Genomic DNA, 15,934 nt, shown 5'->3' on the forward strand with positions numbered 1-15,934 from the left:
TCCCTGGGTATTTCAAGGATCAGGCCCTTTACCATAAGCCAGGGGTCCTCAAACTTTTTAAACAGGGGGCCAGTTCACTGTCCCTCAGACTGTTGGAGGGATGGACTGCAGGCCCTGGGATGAGTTGGCTGCTAAGCAGAACAAGCAGTGGCAAAAACACCTAGCGGGCCGGATAAATGTCCTTGGTGGGCTGCATGTGGCCCACTTAGTTTGAGGACGCCTGCAATAGGCCAAAAAGGAGCGAACACAGGAGGAAGTGCTCCCTGGTAACCTGGAGTTAACACCTGAGCTCCCACTGTGCTCCGGTCCTGTAGCATAGCTTTTGGATACTTTGCATCAACACATCTGCACTTCTATCTTATAGAGTAGGTGAAATTGCTGTGTTTTAGGTAAGAAGATCAGAACTAAATGAGGCTGAAAAGATGGCTAATGGTGAAGCTGGGATTTAGAGACCATGGTATCTCCACACACCCGCTGTCTCCAAGGGCACTGCGGCCTGGGATCTGCCAGTCACATGGAAGGCCATCAGCAGGGTCATCTCACTTAGCATTCACAATAGCCCTGTGAGGTAGTGCCTTTTTTTCTAACCTTACAGATGAGAAATCTTAAGTCCGTAGATATCAAGGAATCTTCCCAAAGACATTCAGCCCATAAACATCACAATCAGCTTTGATTCAGAAGCCATCAGATGATCTTTCTTTTTTGGGAGTCAGAACCTACCCAATGACCAGACATTTGGAGATCTGAGAGCCGTGAGGAATACTCTTCTTTAATGTTAAGCAAGCAATTTTAAGAGTGTCTGGGTAAGAACTGCAGGTTGTTCAGTAAGGAAACTGTCACTGTTCTCATGTACACCACCCAGACTGCACTCAGCTTTGTAGCTCCAGAATTTCCTGCTCTTAAAGGCCGGGGCACAGGCAAAGGTGGAAGACAGTGTTGCAACTGCTGTTCTGAACTTAAGGATTTATGTTTAGTATTCACACAGGGGTGCATGGCCAAACAGTCACATTCAAAATCTTCACTGCCTATTTACATAAGAATTGTTAACTACAAATATACATAAGAAAATACAGCTTCTAAAAGCTCCTTTACAGTTGTAGTAGATAGTGGTTCTTAAGCTGGAGTGTTCGGGTCTCACGCCCAGATTGTTGCTGATCCAGTAGGCCTGGATGGGGCCTAAGAACTTTCATTTCTAACAGGTTCCAGGGGCTGCAGCTGCTGCTGGCCTGAAGACCACACTTCCAGAGCTGCTGCTGAATAAGGCACAGCTCTCCTCCACTCTCACCCCATAGTCATTCTCTCAGGGTTTGTATTTCCTCAGCTCTCACCTACATTTCTAGTAATTACATTTTATGAGGATGTGAGCAAGATGGTGGCTAAGAAGAATAAAGATACATTAAAATAAAGTGACACAGTATCAGGGAAACTGTTTTTATTCTTCCTAATAAATGTATTTTATGTGTAGCGGTGATAAGTAAAGCTGAGAATGACTTTGGTTCCATTTTCCAAATACCCTTCAAAATACCCAAACCGTTTCAGTATTAACAGCATATTAACATTACTTCAATTCTCTCTTTCTACACTAGCAATGGGAGTACTCAATAGCAAGAATGGGAAGTGTTAGGTTCCTAAAAGCAAGAGAATGGCTAAAAAGTCCACCTCCATCCTACTCAAATATTACTTACTAAAACTTTACAACAAGAACAAAAAACTCCCTTCATTTTCTATCTTTGCGAAGGTTTTTACCATTTAATTTAGTAGCAGATAAACAAATCTGAACAGATAAACCTGTTGGTATCTATTGCTCCTTTCTAAATAAGTATCTAGTTTTTATTGCTATAACATTTGGAGATATTTAAAGATATTCAAAGCAGAAATGCCTGATTAGGTTCTTATATTTATCATCCTCAAAGTTCTAGCTAAGAGTTAGCTGCCTGCAGAGACTGCATTTTCAACATTCCAAAAGATGGGGCACACAGTGACTGGTCAAACTTTATCGTATCCAAGTAATCCACTATGGAATGATTTCTTTAAAGGAATTTAAGGATTAATGGTTTCCTTACAGGGCCCAAAACAGTTGCTGAAGTAAAAATATAACACATTGAACCAGTAAGTTTTTGTGCTGGTTGAGCTTAATAAGCAGAATGAATTTAAAAGGTAGAACTCTGACCACAAACAGCTGTTCAATACTAACCTTAAATGCCAATGTAAACAGAGAGAGAGTGTCCAGAGCCGTAAGGCAAACTTCAGTGGCAATGTTGGCTTCAAGCAGTGACTGGTGAAGAACATCTGCATCCAAGTGGCCGTAGCCTGTGTGAATCACAACACAGCATTAATGCCCTTGGGCTCACACTGCAGGATAGGCAGGACGGGACGGTCACAGTCAACTTTTGATTATTTACAGAAGACCAACTTTAGTTTGTCTTTTGAGGGGTTGGAGCAACAGAGGAGTATTACTGTCTCCATCCAACTATAACTCTTTTTCAACTTTGGAAGGGCAATAACAACAACAAATACTGATTATGCACTTGAACTTGGTGTGTGCCAGCCACAATTCTAAGAACTTTACACATTATCTCATTTAATCCCTCAAAAGTCCTACAAGGTCTGTATGTTATTATTATTTTTTTTATTTTTTGAGACAGAGCCTCAAGCTGTCACCCTGGGTAGAGTGCCGTGGCATCAAAGCTCACAGCAACCTCCAACTCCTGGCCTTAAGCAATTCTCTTGCCTCAGCCTCCCAAGAAGCTGGGACTACAGGTGCCTACCACAACATCCAGCTATTTTTTGACTGTAGTTGTCATTGTTGTTTGGCAGGCCCGGGCTGGATTCAAACCCGCCAGCTCTGGTGTATGTGGCTGGGGCCTTAGCCACTTGAGCTACAGGCCCCGAGCCAGGTCTGTATATTATTAAACCCTTTTTGCAGATAAGGAAACAGAGGCACAGAAAGGCTAAAGGACTTGTCTAAAGTCACACAGGTAGGAGACAGTGGAGTCAGAATTCACAGCAAGACAGGCATGGAGCGATTCCACAACCTGGCAAGAGTGCTCAGGGAGGCTGAGATCCCCAAGCTTCCTGTGCAGGGGCACACTGCCCGCTTAGCGTGGGATTAGGAAAATGAGCCTGAGGTCCGCCGCCTTAGGCTCTAAACACAGCTCTGCACATCCCAGCTATGTGACTTTGGGCAAGTTATCTGGCCTCTTTATACCCTGGTTTGCTTATCTATAGAAAGAGGATAATAACAGTATCTATCTCAAAGGCTCATGGTGAGAATTAAAATAATTAATATATGTGAAGTTCTTAGAATAGTGCCTGGCCCATAGCTAGAAAAGAGCTAAGTCAGTAATATCAAGATCTGTATCATCAGCTAGAATTATAAATGATAATCAAGAGTTGACTGCACTGCTAAGAATATTCTACTTGCTTTAATAAAAAGCATAAAAGCCAGTTTGTCTGAAAGAAATGTTTAGGAAGAGGAAAGGACTTGAAGAACCTGTCATTTAAATTTAATCACACACAATTCAAGCACAAATAGAAATCTTCTATATGTGGCTACAAAATCAATTTAGGATTGATATAAAATGCAGTTTGACAAACAATTGGAAGTATTAAGTTATGAAATGGTATGCATTAGCGGAAATACATACAGGAATGCAAAGATGTTACAGTATTGATCTAGATTGCAAGAAAAGATGGCAATCTAACAAAACACCATGTAATGTCTTTCTCTGAGGAGCAAAAACAAATCAGCACTTACTACTTAACACTCCAGAGAGGAGGACATTTTGTATACAGATAAAGAAAATGAAGTAAAGAAAACCTAGGGAATTTTGAGACCAGCAATGGAAAAAAAAAACAAAAACCCTATACTCCGAATTCCTTACCCATGTCATTGTGTCATTATTACACATTATTGGGAAACAATAACCTAGCATGACATCATTTTGATTTAAGTGTTAGAAAAACAGAACGTTTTTTAAAGGGCTACAAAATATGTGATGCTCATTAAAGCTACAAAAGTGCTTTTAAAAATATAATAGCAACATTTTTATCCAACTTTGCTTGGCTTTTACTACAGTGGACCTGAGGTGGCATGTTTGTGGATAGAATTACTTCCACCCCACAGCCCTGCCCAAGTGTGTCTTTGGTGAGGGTCTATAACACACCTGGCAGCATGCTACTTCTATTTCTTTTTATTTGTGCTTTTTGAGTAAGAAATCACCCATGGAAAAGCAAGCTGGATATGCTGGGGTACTAATATTAATTGCACTGCTTTCATATAAGCCAAGGCCTGACTTTACTCAGTGAGATGTGTAAGATACAGAGACAATGAAAAAGGAAAGCAGATTGAGGAAAACAGATGATTATTCTTAAAGAGACCACAAACTGTGGTGAGAGGGGGAAAAATATAATACCTGTTATCAGACCAACCAAAATCATCAAATATGTCAAAAGGACCCCTTATTGAAGGCTACCATTTGCCCCAAATGAGTTTGAGAGTGAGTTAAATTTTAAGGAACTTGCTTTGATGGTTTCAGTTTCTTTCTCTACACAGAGCTGTCCTTTTCTCTTTCTAGATGAGACAGCCTGAAGAATTCCCACCAAATTCACCTATTTCTGGCCGAAAGCCCCAAACAATTAAAAATTAGAATTTGGCGGTATGTTGCTTATATATATATATAATCAATCAGCTGTGCTAATTAAATTATATAATTATGTAAAAATGTGTAGAAGTGTGGTAACGACAAAATTTCTCTAAGCTATTACACCACCCACAAGCCACCACACCAGCTGTCTAATCTCCTTCAGAGTAAGAGTCAGGCAACTCCTTTGGCTGGGTTGCAAATGAATTTAAAAGAAATGGTTCTTTTAGCCACAATCTGTTATACTTTGCTTTTCCTTAAACTGTTTCATCTCAAAAATCAACAGGATTCCTGAATTACTGTTATTTTTAAAAATCCCTAAGCACAGATGGCAGTACAGAGAGGCCATCCCCATAACAAGAACTGGGGATTGTGTGTCTCCAGGCCAGGAACAAATTGAGTGCAGAAGACTACAATCAACAATCACCATGTTATCCACCAATTGGGTGGGTGGGGGGGAACTGAGCTAGGAGATCCAAGAAGGGGCTCTCAAGAGGCACAGAAATGTCTTAATTTAGGGAAAGCAACTTTTAGAAGGCAGGTTAAAACAGCTTTGACTCAAGCAAGCAGGAAGCATGACATGGACTGTGCTGATCCCTACCAGGGGCTGAGGCAGGGCCCGGCGCTGATGCCTTCCACCCTTGCTGGCAGGGACAGAGGGGCAGGACTCTGTACAGATGTGTCTCCTGCACAGCTGCTCTGAGCTACATTCCAGTCCCTTGGATTGACTGCTCAACTCTACACAATTTCCACTCTCTTGTCACTCTGAGAAAAGACTTATTCTAAAACCCCCAAACCTCTTAAACAGTCCTGGGCCAAAGACAAGATCCCCTTCATTATGTCATCTGGTATGTTTAGATTTAATTAATGTTACTCTGTTTTATAAATTCATGTTACAGGAAGAGCTCAGTTCAATGACACTGACCACATCTGTAAACTCTTCCTCTCTCCCACTGCCTTGACATGAGGTAACACAGTGGGGAGGATAGAAGCCCAATCCAGGTCACATGCCTTTTCTGAATGTCAGAAGACATTTGGGACAGAAGAGTGGGCCACACACACACATATCCCCACAGAGACCACATCTGTTTTGATGGGTATTTTCACCCTTCATAAAACCAAATTTCTTATTTTTATTTTGACCTTTTACTTCAGATCCATAAATTGAATCCAGAAAAACTGTAAGTTCTGTGAGAATATAAATACTAAAAGATAAGGAATCTTCTTGGTAAAAGAATTCCCTGAATTCTAGTCTCCCAGCTGTATTAACTCATGGTATATGGCTTTACTGAGTGCAAATATTTATGTAAAATGTCAGACTGGTCAACAGCTACTGTTCATTTCCATCCCTCTTTTATTGCTTAAAAACATTTTCTTCACAGATGGGCAAGGAATAGAGAGTAGAATAAGAAGTATTATTCTGAGGCAAAATTATATAACTTGTCCTCTGCCCTCTGGTTCACACACTAAGAAAACAAATTTGCTCAAAGTGACTTGTGAACACAGTCTACGATGTAAGAGTCTGTACTTGAGGAAGCGACCGTCACACTGTCCTTGGTGCTCTCTTCCCTGTGCAGATTCTCACCCTCACATCAAATTGCACCCTAGAAAGTGCAGACCCAAATCTATGAACACATGTGGTTTAAGCACACCTCACGTTTTAAATTAAAGCCCTCTTTAAGGACATTATACATTACTGACTCCAAATGTGCACATGCTGGACCTCCTCCAGTCTAAGACTCTATCAATTGCAAGAAGCACCAAAGACAGACTGCAATATTAGATATAATACACATGTATGATAACCCAGATATTAACAATATTAGAAAATGTGCAGTAAGCCCCAGAATCAAGGAGACACAGGTTTACAAACACACATTTCATTTACTATTTTTTTTTTTTTTGAGACAGAGCCTCAGGCTATCCCCCTGGGTAGAGTGCCATGACATCACAGCTCACAGCAACCTCCAACTCCTGGGCTCAAGCGAGTCTCCTGCCTCAGCCTCCCAAGTAGCTGGGACCACAGGCGCCCGCCACAACGCCCGGCTATTTTTTTTGGTTGCAGCTGTCATTGTTGTTTTTTGGCGGGCCCGGGCTAGATATGAACCTGCCACCTTAGGTGTATGTGGCTGGCACCTTAGCCACTTGAGCCACAGGCGCCGAGCCTTCATTTACTATTTTAAGCCTATATTTTTATTTATTTATTTATTTTTATTTTTTATTGAATGGTAACTATGTACATTAATAAGCCTATATTTTTAAAGCATCCAAGAACATTTTATCCAGTTGTAAACATTTATTACATATGCTTAGGAACTTGGAAAATATTAACTTTAACTTAAAGATCTATACATTCTCTGTATTTTTCTTATTAATTTGATATTAGGTACAGTAAAGGTAATAATGATCACCTATGTTCATTTTCTTACTTGTGCTTCAGACTATCAGTGTTAAATGAAGGTTCACAAGCCACGTCTTTTAATTCTTTGTCAGATGTTTAAGTGACCGTGACTGGGACACTCACGCAGTCTGTTTTCACATCCCCAGCTGCAGACACCCACCTGGACCTCACAGGTATCTTAGCACCTGCCACCATGGGCAATTCCATCAGAAAATGCTTTCCAGTCCTGGTCCCCAAACTAATTCTCACCAACTTAACCCCATGACCTTAGCTGCCTCTTAGATTATATAGGTTTATAGATTATATAGGTTATATAGATTATATAGGTTTTCTTCACAGGTTTCTACCCCTTGGTCGGCTTTCCGCCAATTATGAATTATCATGTAAATAAACTTAATATAGTCCTAGAACACAACATACCATCAAAGTAAATATGAAGTGTTATTTTATATAGTTTTGCAAATGCTTCACAGTTTTCCCCCACGATGTGGTTTATGTATGTATTTCACGTGTAGCTATCACTTTTGATTTTCTTCCCATAGTGGAGGAAAATTATTTTATTATTTAAAATAATCTCTATATAACTATCACTCTCAGTTTCTCATCTGACACCAATTTCTTCTATTGACACACAACGCATGCAAGTTAAATGAAGGAGGTCAATGCCTAAATAACCCATCCTTTAAGAGTGTTTTGCAGATAGCTAAGACGATGTGGCCACAGCAAGATTAACTATTTTCATTATTTCCTAGCAAGATTAAAGAATAAAGGAAAGTCCTGGCTAGAGTTACACGTATAGCACACGTGGTGCCTCTTCCCATGTCTTGATGTCCATGAGTAGGTGGTGGGGACAGTGTGAGGATGGGGCGACACAGCCAGACCTATAATGCACTCTGTGTTTTTTGGTGTTCTGCTGCTCCCTGCTGGTCAACCTGAGGTTGACAAAGCCTTTCCTACTCAGAGGAAGTGAGGCACAGAGGTCTCTTGCTACTTAGATTGATTTCTGAAATCTATGTTAGACTCTGGGTATTCTCGGCAAGTCTCTCACATATAACATACATCATATTGGTTGGCCCAACAGAAGGTATTATATTCATTGTTAAATAGGATTTTTTAGAAACTTATATGGCCACAAATTTCCCATAAAATACCTAAGTACAGATGTACGCCAACATGTATGTACACACGCATATACATGTTCACACACATGTATACCTACAATGCACACCCCTTCTCTTTGCTGTTTTGGCTGAGTGGAGGATTTGGAACTCAAAGAGCTAGCAGAGGGAGAGGATGCAGTCACTGGAACACAGTGAGAATTAAAGATGCATTAACAGATGGAAACTGAGTGCTAGGAGGAGATGCGATGACTCCAGAGATAATGCGGATGCAGGAACACAGGTGAAGGCTACAAACTGTTTACTGGCACAGAAGGACACAAGACTGAGGATAGTGTGCCACTGACAAACGATGGCAGCAAATGCCAGGCTAAATGAGATGGCAGGAGGACAGGGCTCTCTGTGGGCAGCCGGGAGAATGGAGACCAGCCCTGTGAACAGGGCTTTGGCAGCAGCAGGAGCCAGCTGCCTCCCTCCTCCCACTCAAGCCGCCATACAAACCCACATGCAGTGGGAGGAGCGCTGCATATCTGAGGGGTTACGGTTACTTATTTACATGTAATTCATTTAATATTTGTTTTCTGACGTCCCTAAACCATTATCTTTAGAGGAAGGGACTTGGCATGCTGATATATTTTTTAAAAATTATAATATAGGGAGTTAGTCTCTGTGTTATATAAATTATCTGAGCAAAGGGAATCCAGCAGTTTTTGCGCATCCCTGGGGACTGAATTTCTTTGCTAAGCAGAAAATGAAAACTAAAAATGATAAAACTCCTATTGTTTGTTTCAACTCCTTGTCTACAGGGCTACAAAAAGCTCCAACAGACAAGATGTCAAAAAATCAAGTATTTTAGCCTTAAACGCCATCAAATGTGCATTCTATAGGTAAGTATAGAACTCAGATGTAGCATTTTATGGCTACCAATTCAGTGGGTAGTATACTGACATAATATTATTAAAATTAGGCCTCAAACTTTATAGAGACTTATTATATCTAACCTTGCTGGGGGTGGGGTAGGAAGCTGCTATGTTTTGGTTCCCCAGTCATTTTACTTTGAACTGTCATCAACACAAGGTGTTGGGAATATTGCTTTTCCTCTTAGCCCGTATCAAAAAAGAGGTCTGAAAAGTCACAATGAATGGAATTCTTATGATTAGAAATGGTGGGATAACATTAATAACCATGTAATAAAGACAGCACTTGGAATAAGAACAAGTAATTATCTAGATGAAACTAGCTTGCTATGTCATGCTTGCAGGGGAGATGGAACAGTTCAGAGGACACTACACTAAAAGAACCAACAAAAATGGGATGTGTTATAAACAATTACACAATTTTTTTCATGTTATGCATGGTTTTTTTTGTTTTTTTTTTTTGACAGGGCTGTTGCCCAGGCTAGAGTGCAGTGGTGGCATCATCATAGCTCACTGCAGTCTCAAGCTCCTGGGCTCAAGTGATCCTCCCATCTCAGTCTCCAGCTGGGACCACGAGCATGCACTACCATGCCTGGCTAATTTTTAAAATTTTTTTGTAGAGGTGGAGTCTTGCTGTGGTGCTCAGACTGGTCTCAAGCTTTGAACCTCCTGCCTTGGCCTCCCAACGAGCTAGGATTACAGGTATGAGCTACTACTCCTGACCATGCATGGTTGGTATCTTTTAGGTTTTCTGCTTTGAGGAACCCTTAAGAAAATAAAATACTTAAATTCCTAGCAACAGCACACAATGGCGTGTCCCCTCTGGTGATTGGTAAAAGTAAATTGGTAAAAGTAAATTAAAAATACGCTCCTATATTTTGGAAGAAATCTCTATTATGAAGTTAGAAAGCCCCAAAGTTAGGAAGGCAAGATGAACAAAAAGGTCTTGGCTTGCAAGTGAAGCGCCCTCGTAAGCAGACTTCAACCTGATTAAGTCTTACCATTGTCTACAGAAATTCCAAGCACACTTGATATCTTTCTCACACTGAAAACACAGAAAAAGTCACTTTGTTATTGGACGCTTTTCCACACCCTTATAAATTGATTCACGGGCTTTATGTTTTCACAGCAGTGAAGGATTAACATCCATCCCGAGCTGGAATGTCATAATGTGGACACTTGATCAATTACATGCACAGTATCAGGACAGTGAGAAAAATCTGTCCCAGATAGTCACAGGAGTTGCAGGGCAAAACCAATGATATGTCGGCTATAAGCAATAAATCCAAACATTATGTTTAAAATACTGGACAATGTCTGGCTATTGAACCTGCCAAATTTTGTTTTGAGACCAGGGCCAAGGGTCTAGCATGTTTAGGTTTGGTGCCGTAGTTGAGCATGTTCCACATTGTGTCACTCCCAAAGCCTGGGGACTGTCCTCCAAGGACAGAAACTGTGCCATGAGCTCTTCATCCTACTTGCTTTGAGCTGGAAGAAAAATTGAGTTGTTGATGTGGCATGGTGTGGCCTGGGGCTCTCCCCTCTGAGATGGCACATGAGATGGCTGCTGTTACGATGGTATGTCATGGGACTTACTGTGGTTAAAAGTGAGAGAGTTATCCAGGCTGCCCAGCTGCTGCAATCTGGCATGCATCATTCCTGTTCTGTTACGGGAAACAGGCAATGTCTGAGATTTTCGATCATGAACTATGGGTCCCAACCCCTCCTGGTTCCTGCAACATGAGTGAAATGGGATAGAAGCAAAGTTAGACGTGTTACACTGCAGCGAGACAGGGAGCGTTAGTGAAGCCACAATATGGCACGAGGGAGATGGCCACACACTGATGGAGCTAGAGGAGCAGTCAGAAACACAATCAGGCGGCAGCTCTTAAAATGTTCACAGCAAAGCACCTGACAGCCTGGAAGCAAAAATCAGGCCAAAGCAGAGACCTTTTTCATGTTTGTAAAGAACTCTAGAGATGCTACTTTTAAGAAAGTGAGCATCACTCTTCCAACATAGCGCCAAAAGTTAGGGTTGTGACAACTGTCAGAACATCCCTAATCTTTTTAGATATGTTCTAAAAGAAAAAAAAATTTTTTTTAATTGCAAAATGCACTGGAAGAAACAGAGAACAAACATGCAATGGGAGGGGTTATATGAGGCAGTTTGACACCTTTATTCTTACCCAAGCGGGAAGAAGAAGAGCCACACACTTTGTTAAACTTGTCAGCAGTGAAGTAGAGAAAACAGAAAAGTGACCTGGGTTAGCAATCAAACAGCTAACTTCCTACTGTGTACCATCACCAGAGCAGATGAAACGAGACTAGTGCTGGAGTGACACCTGTCCCCAGTCCCAGAGCCAACCATTCCCCTCATCATGTTATTGTGTGTAGGACAACAGGGACATGCATGAACTTTCACTGACAGCATGCTGCTGGGTGATCTCAGTGAGGACGAGAAGGCACAGTGTTCATGAAACCCAACCACCAGGGATGGCAAACATCGGCAATGTTCAAAGTATAGTTCAGTGTCTTTTTGACATGCAGCACAGACTATGGCAACTTCTGTATAAAGCAGGGCATATCTTTCCACACAACACAGGACAAAGTAACGCCATCTCCATGCCTGTCTTTCTCTGCCCTTCTATTTTTAAGGCAATCCACGATTATATATGCAAATATATACAGGGTGCTTATGAAGTCAAAAGATTTTCTTTTAAAAAGTTAAATTTATATCCCCTGAAAAAATAAGTTAACTACTTCACAAAACCCAGTTCTAAAATATTTTGTCAGGACAGAAATCTTCAGCTTCCCACATTCACCATTTTAAGCTCTGAGGTGTTTTATTGTACTTGGCACAACATTCTCCAAATGCCACCTTGTGAGGTAGGTGACAGTAATTGCAAAAAGCGTGAAGCTGGCTCAGCAGAGTATCTTTCTGTAGCAAAATATACTGTGTGCGCATATCTGTAGGACAAAATCAAAGAGACATCTTAAAAGGCAATGTGAGATGTTGCTGGTATAAAGACACCTTGTATATACTTGCATTTGGCACTCATAAACTCAAATATGAAAACTGATAAAAAATAAAAGTTAAAATAAGAGAACTTTAAGTGTTACCATATTTCAATTAAAAATAGAGAATATTAACATGAGGAAAGCATAAAATATTCTAATTTGCTTCTTTTTGAAGAAACATTCTTTTATTTCTAACATAAAACATACTTCTAAAAATCTATCATATATCCCCAGAAAAGAACAATGTTAACATAAAATCTTCATGTTCAAATAGAAACTATATTAAAAAAATCTGTCCTATTTTATTGATGTAATAAAAAATTATAGATAAGAGAAACAAACCCCAACTAGAATTCAATTTTAAAGCTTTTCTTAAAACATAAATATAAGTTTACTTACAATTCAGCTCTTAAGAAGAAGAGTAGAAAAATATAATACTTAGACCAAGACCCCATAAAGACACCACCAGAAAATGGCTGACAGTGCAGGGCAACCCAAATATAGATAGACGAAATGGCTGTGGGGCAGGAGGAAGAACTTGGTAAGACAAAATGTGCTGTAAGGAAACACCCTCTACAGAAGAGCTGTCTGGACACGACACACACCAGCAGGGAAGCTGTAGCTCTCCTGGGACTCCAGAACAGGAAAGTACGGGAGGTGTGACACTCCACAAAGAGTTCTGGTCAGGTAAGAACACAGGGCACGCAGTGGTTAGCCAGCATAGGAGGAGGAAAGGCTCCATGTTAGTGAGATGCCAGATGGACTGAAGACATTGTTTTACTAGGGAAGATGGAGAGTGGTAAGGCGAGAAATTAACGTCCTTTTAGTTGGGAGCAGGAAAAATAAGAATGATCTCTCAAAGTGAAATGGAGGAAAGGAATCACCGAGGAAGGAGAAACACTCAAAGAGGAACAGAACAGGGAGAAGAGAAAGGAGAGGAGACAGAGCAGAGCAGAGGGCACATCTGGAAGGTAGGGAAGAAGAGTCACAACAGGCCACCACAGAAAGTCTTTCCAAGAGATATGCACAAGATGAAATAAGATAGAGGAAGGCAGGAATGCAGATGAAAGTCACTAGCAGATCCCACGGTGGCAATCCAAAGCCGTCTCCATGGCTGCTCACATGAACCCCACTGCCAGTCACCACAGATGACCGTCCCACACAGTAGACCCAAGGAATACAGAAAACGACACGCTTCAAACTCAAATGCCCACAGTACCTGGCTATGTAGCGCTTCCCCATGTACTGGAACTGGTGCAAGCAGACTCTGCAGGCAGGATAAAAAATTATCAGGGAAACAATACAGAAAAAATTGTTTTATTTCCAAAAATAAAAAATGCAATAAACATTTATGTCTACCAATAGACCTTTAATTCTGGGTTTCATAAGTTCTCTAGATGTTCCCTTTGAACTCAGATAAAATTATTCACCTGGAAGGGAAGCCCTTTATTGTACGTGTGTCAGTACTGCGGTGGCTAGAACAACACAGAACAAAGGCTCCTGAGTGACAGGACCATCCCTCGGCTTGGGGTTGGGAGATTTACTCCAAGGCAGTTTGCCTTAGAAATCACAATGAAAACCATACATGCTGTTCCAAGTTGCTTATTTAACCCTCCTTCAAACCTATACAAAGAGCTCTTTTTTGGCACGTGTATAGACCCATCCCCTATAGGCCCCAAGTGTCTATTTTTTGTTTGTTTGTTTTTTAAAAAAATACATATATCTACAATATCAATTTATTTACTTGGGTAGATGAAACAATGTCTAGTGAGTGTCTTTGATGTGGAGTCTCTTTTCACCGCAAGATAATACCCCCTTTAACTCAGAATTGGTCATGAAACTGTGATCTAAGACTTTTAACCACACCCCCTGCTAGACAGACACAAAGCCCCCAAACCCAACTTTCCACCTAGGTTCATGCAAATTAATTTGGCACTAAATCATGTCCCAAACTAACAGACATAAAGATATTTATAGTTATGATTTATCCAATTATTGTGAACAATAACGGTATTGCAGAAGGTTTTTTTTACTGCAGAAATAATGTATTTAACTGTTGTGTGCTACCTGAGATGTTGATGGGATGTTATGGGATATATTCTAAAATGCAAATTTTTAAGAAATCCAAAAATTTCAGAATTTAGAAAACCATCTTGCCCAACAGTTTGGATATGATATTATTGATTCATATTTACAAAAGTAAAGAACTTAAAGGGAATCAGAAACTTATACTAAAGAGATAAAATGAAATAAAGATACTATATAAGATTTCACTTTTAATTCTTATCATGTTTTAAAATTATAGCAATTTTGTCTCAGTTTCTGCATCTGCCTAAATTACATTCAACTTAAAAAAGTAGTATCTACCTAATTCAACTAATAATTTTGAGTTACTTTGTTAAAATGCTTATACACATATAGTATTTACCTCTCATCTACAACAATCACAAATCAGTAATAATTTAAGGCTGGGCACTGTTCGCTAGGTCATAAACTCAAAAAATATACGCTGGGGTCAGGTCCAGGAGAATAGGCTTAACGCGTGAGGATGTGACATACATGACCTTCCTGTTTAACTACATGTAGAGTATTCATCACACCTCTTAATTACTCAGGAAAAATCAAAATCCAATGAGCAAAGACAAAACTACTCACTCAGATATTGTGAAAAAATCCATAAGTTCAGATGTTGAAGCCTTGTTCCAATACGTAAACAAAGCATCTAGAAAATAAATATTTATTTGGTCAAAATCATAATATATACCTATCACGTACGTTACAGAGGATCACCAATTACAAAACTGGAAGGAGAACTTGGAACGTGGGTCTCCCAAGCCTGCTCCCGCTCCCATTTATAGCTGACCAATGGATCAACCACAGTGACTAATCTACACGGGATAATATACACGAAGGTTTATTCAATTTACAGATGCTCCATTTGAACACCTGAACTTTTATTTCATCATACATCATCCAGTGCTATATTCTACTCCAATGCTTATTTAAAACTTATATATCATGTGCTCTTACACAGACTAGAAAATTAAAAAATTTAAGTAGGCACATATGTATAATAAAGCTGGATACTCTTGTTTCCTAGTACAGAATTTCTTCCCAGCAGGGAATTTGTTGAAATTTTTTGCATACTAAACTATTTTTCCCTTTGAGTTTTAACTGAAAAACACAGCTTGAATCTATCTCAAACTTCTCTAAGCTGCATAATATTCCTCTCTATGGATAACCCATAATTGAGTTAACCAGTCCCCTACTGACAGACATTTACTGTCTCCCCCTCCCTAGTTTTCTCGTATCATGATATATTTCAATGAACATCCTTTTATGTGCGTTTTTGCATGTATGTCTAACTAATCGGTAAGACAAATTCTTTGAAATGAAATATCAACAGCTGTATCAAAGGGGATGTGTGTTTAAATTTTTTTTTTTTTTTGAGACAGAGTTTCACTTATTAACCCTCAATGGAGTGCAATGAAATCACAGCTCATAGCAACCTCCAACTCCTTGGGCCTAGGCGATTCTCTTGCCTCAGCATCCCAAGTAGCTGGGACTACAGGCGTGAATTTTTATATACAGACCCTTAACAGTTGTATTACACAAAGAGTTCCTATCATTTGGTAGTTAACCCTCTTTGCATTCCTACATTTTACACTGAGGTTGAGAAGTAGGTTAAGCAGCTTCTCTCTTGAGAAAAAGCCACTGATTCTTTTAGTGTAGCAGCCCATATAGCGTATGGCTAGGAGGAGTGAGAGTTATAAGAAACATCTGTATAGCTCAATAATGGAACACCTTGGTGAAAAGGCCATGGAGAGGGATTTAGCT

The 15,934-nt window shown here is 40.0% G+C and overlaps 1 protein-coding gene across 3 annotated transcripts in view; it reads right to left on the bottom strand.

Moving 5' to 3' along the window:
* DOCK9 (dedicator of cytokinesis 9) overlaps positions 1–15,934 on the bottom strand; it is a 175,143-nt gene that overhangs the window by 39,951 nt on the left and 119,258 nt on the right. Inside the window, exons 36-39 of one of the 3 annotated variants that reach the window (XM_023513093.1) lie at positions 14,753–14,819; positions 13,317–13,364; positions 10,081–10,124; positions 2,195–2,310 (exon numbers count right to left, since the gene is read on the bottom strand). In XM_023513093.1, the coding sequence (XP_023368861.1) occupies positions 2,195–2,310; positions 10,081–10,124; positions 13,317–13,364; positions 14,753–14,819 (275 nt within the window). Of the gene's footprint in view, positions 1–2,194; positions 2,311–10,080; positions 10,125–10,675; positions 10,813–13,316; positions 13,365–14,752; positions 14,820–15,934 lie in introns of all 3 variants that reach the window. The other 2 variants (XM_023513092.1, XM_023513091.1) reach the window with 2 other exon arrangements.

This window comes from Otolemur garnettii, unplaced genomic scaffold (genome assembly GCF_000181295.1).
Source record: "Otolemur garnettii isolate 467f Iridium unplaced genomic scaffold, OtoGar3 scaffold00034, whole genome shotgun sequence".
NCBI lineage: Eukaryota > Metazoa > Chordata > Mammalia > Primates > Galagidae > Otolemur > Otolemur garnettii.